Source organism: Cupressus sempervirens, chromosome 3, assembly GCF_028749045.1.
Source record: "Cupressus sempervirens isolate cs-2001-9-10 chromosome 3, ASM2874904v1, whole genome shotgun sequence".
Lineage (NCBI taxonomy): Eukaryota > Viridiplantae > Streptophyta > Pinopsida > Cupressales > Cupressaceae > Cupressus > Cupressus sempervirens.
In genome coordinates, this window is record NC_143120.1 from 192682573 (window position 1) to 192694862 (window position 12290).

At 36.0% G+C, this 12290-nt stretch overlaps 1 protein-coding gene across 7 annotated transcripts in view; it reads left to right on the forward strand.

Moving 5' to 3' along the window:
* Positions 1 to 12290, forward strand: part of LOC149565466 (BAG-associated GRAM protein 1-like) — a 290284-nt gene that overhangs the window by 231306 nt on the left and 46688 nt on the right. For all 7 annotated transcript variants that reach the window (XM_089819001.1, XM_089818998.1, XM_089819002.1 and 4 more), the window contains 2 exons: positions 6796 to 6954; positions 7058 to 7162. In XM_089819001.1, coding sequence (XP_089675127.1) covers positions 6796 to 6954; positions 7058 to 7162 — 264 coding nt within the window. The remainder of the gene's footprint in view (positions 1 to 6795; positions 6955 to 7057; positions 7163 to 12290) is intronic.

Sequence of the window (12290 nt, forward strand, 5' to 3'; positions counted from 1 at the left end):
GGCATACCCCAGTTAAAATACCAAATATTCATACAAGTTTTAATTACAATACATAAAGGGGCAAACCCCTAATAGATTGCATCAATATGGTTACAATTATTATGTTTATCTTGATTCGCCTAAGATAGATGCAAAAACCACCTGTGTGATGGCATTCCTCCCACACCGAACTCACATACCTCCTAATTAGCTTAGACAATCAATCATGTTAAAAAACATATAGAGCTAAAATAACGATTCAAGCATCCAAGGATTCAATAAGGGTCTGATTTCCTTTTTATGTAAAAATGAGTATACCAATGATATGAAGATCATGAATAACATGTAGTATAATACAAAACAAGCAAGGAGAGATCATAAAAGGACCTTCACAAAGAAGACCGAAAAGAATACATATACATCTAGGTTAATTCAAAGAAATTTAACCATCATATCACAACAATATTTCCTTTTAAACGAAACTAATTAAGGCTAAAGAAAGTCTGCCTGACCAAATATAAGAAAACGATCCGCGAGCAATCCAAGGGCAATACATAAACAAACCCAAAGATAAATAACAAACATATGCTTACAGACAGTAGGCAAACCATAGATGATCTAAAGGTTTCTCTAATTGTTGCGATTCTCCAACATGCCTTTAATGTTTCATCCAATACCAATCTATTTCTTGATATTATTTCAACATATTCCATTGTTCATTAACAAGTTGACTCGGATATGTATGTGTATTGCAAACTTTCGATGCCTCAAAACATGGAGACCGTGATCATTGTTGCCATTGACTTAAACCCACTTCAAGTATTATTTTCTTTATTGTTTGCCATCGCTAATTTCATCTTTATATTGTGTCACTTCCATTTTTTGTGTTTCCTTTTACTGTTGTATATACTTTTATTTTTGGCATAGCACTACAGAGTATATGATGCGGATTCCTTCTTTATCTATTCAAGCCGTCGCTTTTTAAAATAGGATCGAACATTTTTTACTCAACATATCATCATTCGTTGAGTGTTAGTCTTTGGTGATCACCATTGACGCTTCCATTTCAAACATTTTTACACCTTCAATTTGTTCTCATGTTGTAGTTAAATCTCTCACTCGGAAGGTTGTTTCCTCTTCAGTGAATGCACATAGACATCCAAGATTGAAGCCATACGATACCTCCTATTGTCTTCAAAAACTGATATCCCGTGTCCTTCCTGCCATTGATTCATGAAGTTTCTACTTTTGTCTTACGTTTGTTTGCATCATATTGGTATTACTCGCATCTTTTTAGACTCAATTCGTTTGATACTGCCAGCACTAGTGAATTTTACAAACTCTATGGTTATCAGTTATCATGCGGACCCTATTTGTATTATCAATTTTATAATTTGTTCAAATCTAAAGTTCTTTTGCATCCAATATAGGCTTGTCTTCATTGTTTGGTTTAGACTTTTTGATGTAGTTTAACATCTGGCTAGATTGCCGCTTGATGTAATCAATGTCTTTTGATGACTTTCGAGACACGTATTGGGATATTGCTTCAACAGTTTTAGCTTTCAATAAATTTTATAATAAATATGATGACTTTGTTATATGATTTGTTCAAGTATTTCAAAGTCTTCAAAGTCAGCTGCACCCAATATTTAATAAGCTTTCTATTTGTCTTTGTACTCCATATCGTTCTCTAGCCGTAAAAATTTCTTAATGCAAATGCACACATATATTTTTATAGTTCAGACACCCAAGAAATATGTTACGATAATTTGCAGGAGTTCACATGTAGGTTTCAAAACTTTCAAATAGTTGTTCATGCTTCTTGTTAGAGTTGTGAATAATATAAGGCTATGCAAAATTCTTCAAACCATTTCTCTTGTTTTATTCTGAATAGCGGAATTATTTGTGGAAGGTTAGTATTTAACGATATCTTTGTCTCCATCAAGTTTTTGTATATTCCCATCACTTCTTCTATGTATCTGTGTATATATCTTTTTATAACCGCATTAGTCTTGAGAGAAGAAACATTTCCTGTGAACAATATAGTTTGATATCAATGACAACTTCCTTGTTTGACATCAATGACAATATTTCCATCAATAGTCATCTTGTTCCAACGATGCAGAACAATTTTCTCCACCTTTTTGTACAAGGTTTCCTCAGGATCCTAATCACTTCTCTAAATGACCTAGGATGTCAAATGATGTTTATGTAAGTTATCTTGATATAGTGTTAATTAAAATAAAAAATCAAAATCTTTCAATAAACAAGGATAAAGTATTGTATAAAAATTTGAACTTGCCATTTTCACTCTCTCTAGCATGGAATCCATGTCATCATATATGTCCCCAAAATGAGGATCATTAGTGTTGGAAAATCGAAGCATAGACATGATGGGCTTGGTGAATTCTAATACATATTCCACCTTATTCCAAAAATCATCACTCAAGATCAAAATCCTTTACATTTTTAGCCCTTGTTGTATTAGCTTGCTTCCGTCCACCCCATTGGTTGCCAATAACCATTTGGGACAATGCTTGTTTAACCCTCACAAGTTGTAATTGTGTGTGAAGCAAACCTTGTTTCAACAACCTATTACCATGTTAATTCAAATTGTAAGTTAATAACGAATTTCAAATGTGTGAACAACAGAAAAAGATAAATGAAACTAAATAAAGTTTAAAATTTTCCTTTGATAATTCCAAGCGGGAGAAAGTTCTGAAAATTGCTTGTGACATATGGTGCTTTGTCACAAACATTTGGATCTCCTCACCCTCATACACTTTTCTCACCCATTCAATTTGGGTGCCAATTGCTTTCATCACCAAGGTCAAGGAGTGGACGGTGCATGGTGTCCAAAAGATACAATCATATCGTGCTTCTAGCAAAGCACTTGAAGCCCTACAAACTTAAGCATTGTCTGTTATTACTTGGACAACATTGTCAACTCCCACAAACTCTATGGATTCAATGAGAAGCCTGGCAATAAAATTTGCATCATTTACATGCCCTTCACCCTCAAAAACATTTCCCCCTTGGAGGAGACAACAATCACATTTATTAGTGCATGGTTTTTGCAATCTTTCCATCCATCAGGGACAATACTCAACCCAGTTTAGATCCAAGAATCTCTTATTGGGTTGAGGAGGGTGTCTACATTCTTTCTCTCATTATGCAATATGGTGGTCCTCAACTTTTCATATCCAGGGTCTCAGTAACCACGAGGTGCTTCATTTATTGCTTGCAGCATTCCTCTCCAATATGGTGATCTCACTAGATTGAATAGAACACCATTCCTAAAGAGGCAACGCCTAACTTTTATGTCAGCGATTTCTCTCAATTCATTTTGAAATGCCTTATCTAATGGGCCTCTCTTGCGGGATGGGGGTGTTTCTATTTCTTTTTCATTCGTAGAAGGGGTAGGTAGGAAGTGATGTTGTCTAGTGGCTATTTGAGAGGGTGGTGTTGGTGGTTCTTGCTTTGTTCTGTCTTTTTTACTCGTTGACACTAACCTATCAGCCTCTTGTTGTCCTTTTAACATGCCTACTATTTGAGAAGCCGACAACCGCTTCCCATCTCCACTTGGGGGCCCCACACATGCTAATCGCTTGACTCACAGGGCCTATGAAATGATGTTTAACTCGGTAATATAAGCTTCTATATTGGGTTTGGCAAAAATTTCATTTCTATATATACCCTCCCCCTCCAACACATTGCTCAATTCTTGTTGTATACTTCCACAAAGGAGAACTTTTATCAATTTTAAATCTTTGGGATCCCTCCCCACCCACTGAACTATGACTACTCATTCTTGCAATTTATATATATATATATATATATATATATATATATATATATATATATATATATATATATATATTTCAAAACTTATCCAAAAACTTGATAAAATATTAGAACAATAAAAAAACTAAAAACAAACTATTGAAAAAGCAAAGGGAAGGATCAAATGCACACCTGGAACACTCAACACTAGTTATTAGAAGGATTTGAGACTCCACAAACAATCTCTATAACCTTCTCTTCAAAACATGCAAAATGGCCACACCAAAATGAGAAAGAAAATGACTTATTAGGCTTCTTTTAGGGTCACAAACAAAAAAATTGGTTGTTTTATGTTTTTTAAGTCACTTTTTAGGCCCTGTGGGCTGCGGATCCCCTGGATTTGTTTGGGTCCGTGGTGGGTCCAGGAAAGGTCCTTGTTGGGGATTGTGGGTACACCCGTGTCCATGCAAGGGGGACTATGGGTCCGCCTGGGTCTACTCGTCCATGGACCTAGGCAGACCCACGGCGCGTAATAGGGACCCTGCTTGGACCCAAAGCGAACCTGGGCTTGAATCTAGACACGGATGAATCCAAACCCAGACCTGAGCTCCAGGGTCTAAACCCGACTTCCTAGAAAAATCTTCTTGATTATAGCGATTGTGATGCACTCATACAACCATTCAGATTACAACAGAAGATAGACTTCGTTAATAGTTCTCCATTTAGCATATGACTTCATATTACAATAACAAATGGTGTCCCGATTTTTGCCTACAAACTTCCTTACTTTGCCTGTCAAACCCTCTAGAGAGATTTCTTGTTGAAACTCCCCACATTTTGATAATGAAGCAAAATGTTGAATTCTAGATAAATCCACACCTAAGTTGAATTTGGGTTCCCATTTAAAGCACTAAGAAACTCCAAGGGTTTCCGTCCTCAGATTTCCTGTAAATGAAAGCCAAACATGAGAATTTTTAATGTCAAGTATAAATATTTTTTCCCCTTTCCCTCTTATAACCATCTCTTTTAATGTCGAGGGAAAAAAAAAATTCTGTTTCATTTTGCCTCCAAAAGAAACTTTATGCTATTTTAGTAATTTAAACTCCCTTGTTTCTCGAGAAAAGACTTTTCATTAATATAATGATATATTGACATACAAGGTTCCTGTTTTATGTGCTCAAGATTTAAAAATTCTCATCTCGGTTCCACTGAGCTATAATATTAAGGTTCTCATTAGACAATTTTCTTTAAAATAGAAACCTTATTGAATTTAATTTAATTATAGCCAATATTACATCCAACTTGCGGATTGAGTGAAAAGAATCAGAATTAAAATATGATAGCATAGGAGTGGTCCTGATGATAAAAGATGATGAGTGATCCGATTGGGCAACTTACGAAAATCAGATGCTTCCTCCAAGAATCTTGGAGGCCAAACTAGAAGCCAAAAATAGCATCTAAAAGTGTCATTCAAGTCCAAAAAATCAAAACACCCCTTGAATAATGCTGGCACAAACTTAGGATGTCAGCAACAACTGCATTGCTAGAGGACCCGAAAATGGGGACATTACATCAGCTTGCATCAGCCTAGCAACCAATGCTCAAGGTTCAGAAGCCCTACTCTTTCTCAATCTCATATGCCTTCTCTTCCACTTTCTTCTCCATTGCTTTTAGGCTTGACACAGAACCATTGCTCACTCTACCCTATCACATTTCATTTTCCTTCAAGCATCTTTTACCCCCTCCTGCCACATCCTCATCCTCATATCAATAGTCATCTAGATGGTGTCCCACATTGTTTTTAAACAGCGAACAATCTTCTTAATATTCTGCAAAGCAACTCATTTTCACAGTTATGACAAGGCAACATGTCAATATTTTTCTATTCTTCAGTTTCCACAATGGCAGGTTGTGTGGATCAAGTCAGCATCGACTAGCAACCAATTTAAAAGGGTGCAGTGAAGTGTTTAAAACATTAATGATTGTAGGAAGGGAAAGGCACCACTATCCACCAAGACAAATGAGAAAATTTCCACACCATAGATTATTCAGCACCACCTTTCTATCCATTTCCCAGAGGCATTTGATTTTGAAAAGCATAAATGTTCCTTTCAATAGGCTCTAATGGTCTCTGATTACTCCGAACTCCTTGTTTTCGCTTTCTACTATTTGTCAGAGGTTAGTTGTCTGTCATGCTTGCCTTTGTCCACTTCAATCAGCATACCTCAAATTATTGTGGAGCACCAGAAATCCTGCCTACTGTATAAATCTGCCTTCAGTCAGATCCAAAGTCATCTTGAAGGCATATAATCCTCGAGTGCTCCAATTTAACAAGAGAGAAAATCAGGTGAAATAACTATTCTAGTGTGAAGAGGGAACAGAACCATTCAACAAATTCATAAAGACCTTGATGGAGGAACAAAAGCAACTATCCTCTACTAAGGTAATGCACTGTCCTAAATTCTGTCTTATTGATTGCTATATCTTCTACAATGAAAATTAGTCTCAACAAGGAAATTGAGGCTGTCTGTCTCACACCATTCCTCACTTCTCCAAAACAACCTCTCAGTTGTCTTCGGCATTAGAGAATGGAGTTAATGCAATCAGTTGGGGTCACTTAAGATTCAAAGGCATGTATGATCTTAAAGATCTTGTAGAAGTTTGAAGAATGTAATTAGCAGTACATAGGTCACAGTTTTTTCATAATGGTTATTAGCATATTAGATATCAATTATGTTCTGCGTAATTTCTCACCTTTTCTCATTTCAGTTTTTTGGAGCTGTTGGAACTAAAAATGTAATACCACAGTTAAATCTGAATTGTCAATGCTCCTACATCCAATCCAGGACAAAAAGATTATATGTGACCAAGCTCTAGTTGGGATTACATTATTTAAAACAATGTGATATTAAAATTGCAATCTTATCATACTCACTTTTGGTAATTTAGAGAAGTTTGACATTTTTCTGCAAGTTAATTTGATGCTTTAGCATTGTGAATATTGGTAACGTACCTTGTGGTGATTTATTACAGGAAAATGAACAGTCTGCATTACGTGCACATAGCAGCTCTATTAAGGCTGCACCCAGTAGTCAGTTGGCAATAGCATCCCGAGATGAGATTGCGCGTCATGATGCTTCAAAGACATTTCAACCTTTTATTAAAGATGATGTTTTGGTTGAAATAAAAAAGGTGACTTAGTGAAACCTATTTGTCCAGTTTGGTATGCCATTCATTTATGTTATCCAATAACAAATTATGAATGAGTTTATGAGGTTATCTGAATGTGTGACAGGATGAACTCCCCTGTACAGCATTGGAGTTTTTCAACAAACTCTTGAGTGACAACTCCAAGTTTATACATCAATATCGGGCTGAGCGTAAGGATACAGACATCAAGGTAATAAGAGAGATTATGTTTTTTCCATCGACTACATTTCAGGTTGCTAACACATTGTTATAGCTATTGCATTGTGTAATTAGGCAATATAATTCTTGTTCCAATTAATTCATGCCTGTAAAGTTTAATAGATCTTATTGGTGGAGACGAAGCAATTATATTTATTGACTTGAGAGGAATTAAATCTGAAGACGTTGAAGTTTATTATAAGAAAGCTTGATGATTTATGTAAATTCAAGATATCTTCAAAATATATATATATATATATATATATATATTCAAGCATAATCACGTAGGTACATGACCCTATGTGATCTTGTCTTAACATTACCTTAATTGCATCAATTGGTAATAAAGCATGACAACCCGATACTGAATTGGTGTTATAGACAACACATGATAACTGATATTAATCAGTGTGTTTAGACAAAATAGGGTAACCGATTTAATTGGCGTGAAACCAACCTGATCCTAATGAAGTGATTGTAAACCAAGACACCTGATAGTAATCAGAGTGAACATAAGGTAAGACTCCCAATGGTAATCGGTGAGTATGAACCGACATGAATAATATGATCTCTGGGTTTATTAATGACAAGGTAGGAAGAACAGACTCTTACCGAAAATTGGTATTTGCAATATAAGGTTATAGCAGATTATGTGTGTGTGTGTGTATATATAATGTATAGATACATATGAATAATCAATTCTTCAATAGATGTTTCAATTCACTAAACAACTTTCTTTCTTAACACTCCCTCTTTAGCAATGAGGGATTTGAAATATATATATATATATATATATATAAGTTTTAAACACCACTTAACTGTGGTTAATCAATTATGGTGTTCGGCAAAATCCAGCGCGAAGAACCACGAAAGTTATCAATGTGTCCGGCAAAATCTGGCCTGAAAAACAATGATAATACTTTCCTTCAACACTTTTGGTGTCAAAAGGTCGGTCAACTATTGATAAGATCGCCACCTTACAATAGTGACCTAAAACACATATAAAAGATCATCACCTTTCATTTTACAAGTTTGCAAACAATCTAATTTTCAATATTCATGAATATATATATATATAAATTTACAAATGTAATTACAAATTTGTCATACCAAGTTTAGTTTTGAAGTACTCTATTTTCATCCTTGCAGAAGGCTTGGTGAAAATATCAGCATTTTGATCATTAGTGCTGATGTAAATCAGCTTGATCACATTCTTGTCAACCATGTCTCCGATATAATGGTATGGAGTTTCGATGTGCTTTGATCGATTGTGAAACACCGGATTAGCGGAAAGCTTATGCAGCTTTGGTTATCACAATGAATCACTGTGGGATCTAATTTCTTGTGATGTGAATATCAGGATTTAACTGTGTGATTTTGAGTCAAACTCATTGACCCATGTTTCATGAGTAGTGATTCAACATGAATCCATCTCTCATGAGAATAAATGGAACACTTAGCACTCATTGGATCTAGGTGATGCTCACAGGGGTGAAGCACCGGGACTTCCCGGGAGGTCACCCATCCCAGTACTACTCCAGCCTGAGCGCGCTTAACTACAGAGTTTCCTCCATAGTTAAACCCAAAGCTTGCAACCCCATTTGCAAAACCTTCACCAAGTGTTGTGCCTTATGAACCATTCATTAGAAAGCCCCTTAAGCTCATCAATTGATAAGTAGGAGATAATTTCCACAGCTAGTCAAATTGTGATGTGAATATCAGGATTTAACTGTGTGATTTTGAGTCAAACTCATTGACCCATGTTTCATGAGTAGTGATTCAACATGAATCCATCTCTCATGAGAATAAATGGAACACTTAGCACTCATTGGATCTAGGTGATGCTCACAGGGGTGAAGCACCGGGACTTCCCGGGAGGTCACCCATCCCAGTACTACTCCAGCCTGAGCGCGCTTAACTACAGAGTTTCCTCCATAGTTAAACCCAAAGCTTGCAACCCCATTTGCAAAACCTTCACCAAGTGTTGTGCCTTATGAACCATTCATTAGAAAGCCCCTTAAGCTCATCAATTGATAAGTAGGAGATAATTTCCACAGCTAGTCAAATTGTGATGTGAATATCAGGATTTAACTGTGTGATTTTGAGTCAAACTCATTGACCCATGTTTCATGAGTAGTGATTCAACATGAATCCATCTCTCATGAGAATAAATGGAACACTTAGCACTCATTGGATCTAGGTGATGCTCACAGGGGTGAAGCACCGGGACTTCCCGGGAGGTCACCCATCCCAGTACTACTCCAGCCTGAGCGCGCTTAACTACAGAGTTTCCTCCATAGTTAAACCCAAAGCTTGCAACCCCATTTGCAAAACCTTCACCAAGTGTTGTGCCTTATGAACCATTCATTAGAAAGCCCCTTAAGCTCATCAATTGATAAGTAGGAGATAATTTCCACAGCTAGTCAAATTGTGATGTGAATATCAGGATTTAACTGTGTGATTTTGAGTCAAACTCATTGACCCATGTTTCATGAGTAGTGATTCAACATGAATCCATCTCTCATGAGAATAAATGGAACACTTAGCACTCATTGGATCTAGGTGATGCTCACAGGGGTGATGCTCACAGGGGTGAAGCAAGCTTTGGGTTTAACTATGGAGGAAACTCTGTAGTTAAACGCGCTCAGGCTGGAGTAGTACTGGGATGGGTGACCTCTCGGGAAGTCCCGGTGCTTCACCCCTGTGAGCATCACCTAGATCCAATGAGTGCTAAGTGTTCCATTTATTCTCATGAGAGATGGATTCATGTTGAATCACTACTCATGAAACATGGGTCAATGAGTTTGACTCAAAATCACACAGTTAAATCCTGATATTCACATCACAATTTGACTAGCTGTGGAAATTATCTCCTACTTATCAATCTAATTTCTTTCCAACTAATAGTTTTCTCAGCCATACTGCTTCGTGTGCTCCCATGGAGGCTGCCATGTATTCTACTTCGGTGGAGCTCAAGGCAACTGTAGATTGTTTTCTACTAAACCATGATATCATCGCTGACCCAAGACTAAAGCAACATCCTGTTGTACTCTTGCGGTTTATGGAACCATAGTTTGCAAACTCTCTGAGTACTCTCAGAGTTCCCGAGTACTCTCAATTATTTTTGCTGGCTGAGTACTCTCAAGTTTAACTCTCACGTATTTATAGATGTAAAAATATGTGGGTAAAAAGTCTCGATGCAGAGAAACCATTAGATTAGATGCATTTTTCACATGATGATAATGCTATAAAACTACGCATTTTCTCTATTGAGATGTCAATTTCTAATTTAATACATTTTGTAGTTGAATTCTACAAAAAATATATGTTTCTTTAAGAGATTTTAAATATCGGTACTTCCTGATTTGCCAAGTTTTTCCCGAGTTTTTGTCCAGTATATAGCGAGTTTTTGGCAAGTTGAAAATTTTGGGCTTGCTGAATACTCTCCAAGTCCGAGTTTGCAAACTATGTATGGAACAACCAGCCCAATCAAAATCAGTATAACCTTCAAGTTTGATTTCAACATTTATGTACTTTAATCCAAGACCAATAGTGCCATGTAGATATCTCAAGATATGTTTTGCAGCCATTAAATATATCTTCTTTGGCTCACACATAAAGTGACTTAACACATTTGTGGCATAGCAGATACCGGGCCTAGTATTTACCAAATACATGAGTGATCCAATGATTTACCTATAGAGAGTAGGGTCAATAGATTCTGAATGTACTGCTTCCTCCTTTAGTTTGTGTAGATTAGTTTCCATTGGAGTTGCAAGTGGTTTGTTGTCCATCATTCCAAAGCTAGTCAAGATGTCCTAAGTGTATTTTCCTTGATTTAAAAAGATATAATCTTTCTTTTGACATACTTCTGGACCCAAAAAATAGTGTAGTAGACCTAGATTTAAATTTCCTTGATTTAAAACGATATGATCTTTCTTTTGACATACTTCTAGACCCAAAAAATAGTGTACTAGACTTGTTACTTAATTTTAACACATGTTAAAATTCAGTCTTGAAAATTTTATTTGCTAAAAGCACTTTTCATTTGATATTTGAAAGAATATAAATGTCCTTGTATCATTCATTTCTTGAATATACAATTGATATTTTACAAAATAATGAAATTCTAAAAGAAAAGTATCTCACACAAATCATGAATACAATTGCTATCTTTCATACATACTAAGAACAAGGAAAATAAAACATATGGGAGAAAGTCAGAGATAACCAGTCATTGCTTTCAGACTTTGACTGGTTAGATGTTCTCTGTCGTTGCATTGTCGCCCATGGTCCAACTCTCTATCCGGTAAGCTCTTAGTTCTTCGTTCCCCTGCAAGAGAAAGAGGTGGGGTTAGATCTTTATGATCTAAGAAATGACTAGTTATCTACAACTACATACTTGCACATGTCATATTCCTCTTATTTTTTAATACATACAAAAAAAAGCAAGTGTATTCTAAGTGTTCAGATGCAAATCATAGAAAGGTATTTTGTGAGTGTCACGAGCCCGTGCTTGAACCTCATGAGATACTATTCCAAATAATAATAAAAAGATTGAGTTGCTAAAATAGAGCACTAAGGGAAAGACAGCATATAAAATTTGAAGCAAGTATACGCAGGGAGAACAATGCTTCTGAATCCCTAACCAGGCAGAAATCTATGATGATGAAACCTATTGTCCAGAATGGAAGATATCCAGGTGCAAGTACAACTATAGAACCAATATTAGGTGTACCACAAAATGCATTAACCAGAAATACAGATGGATTTGATTCTTGGTAATCATGAGTATTTTTTAGAAGTGACAGTTTAAAAACACATATGAATTGAAAATCATAACATGGAGAAGTAAGAGATCTTAAAGATGAAATCAGCATGATATGCAAGTCAATTTCGTAAAAGGAAGCAAGCAGGCATTATGTCTTCACCATGAAAGAAGCAGCATTTAGCAAGAAGAACATGCAAAAAACTTCATAAAGATTTGAGCAATCCTACAGCAATATTTGGTAAATGTGATATAACTAATCCAGGGTACATGGCATCTGTTTTATTCAAAGCATTTGGAAACTTTTAGAAGGCTTGGCATTTGCGTTAATAATGTTGGAACAATTCTGTAC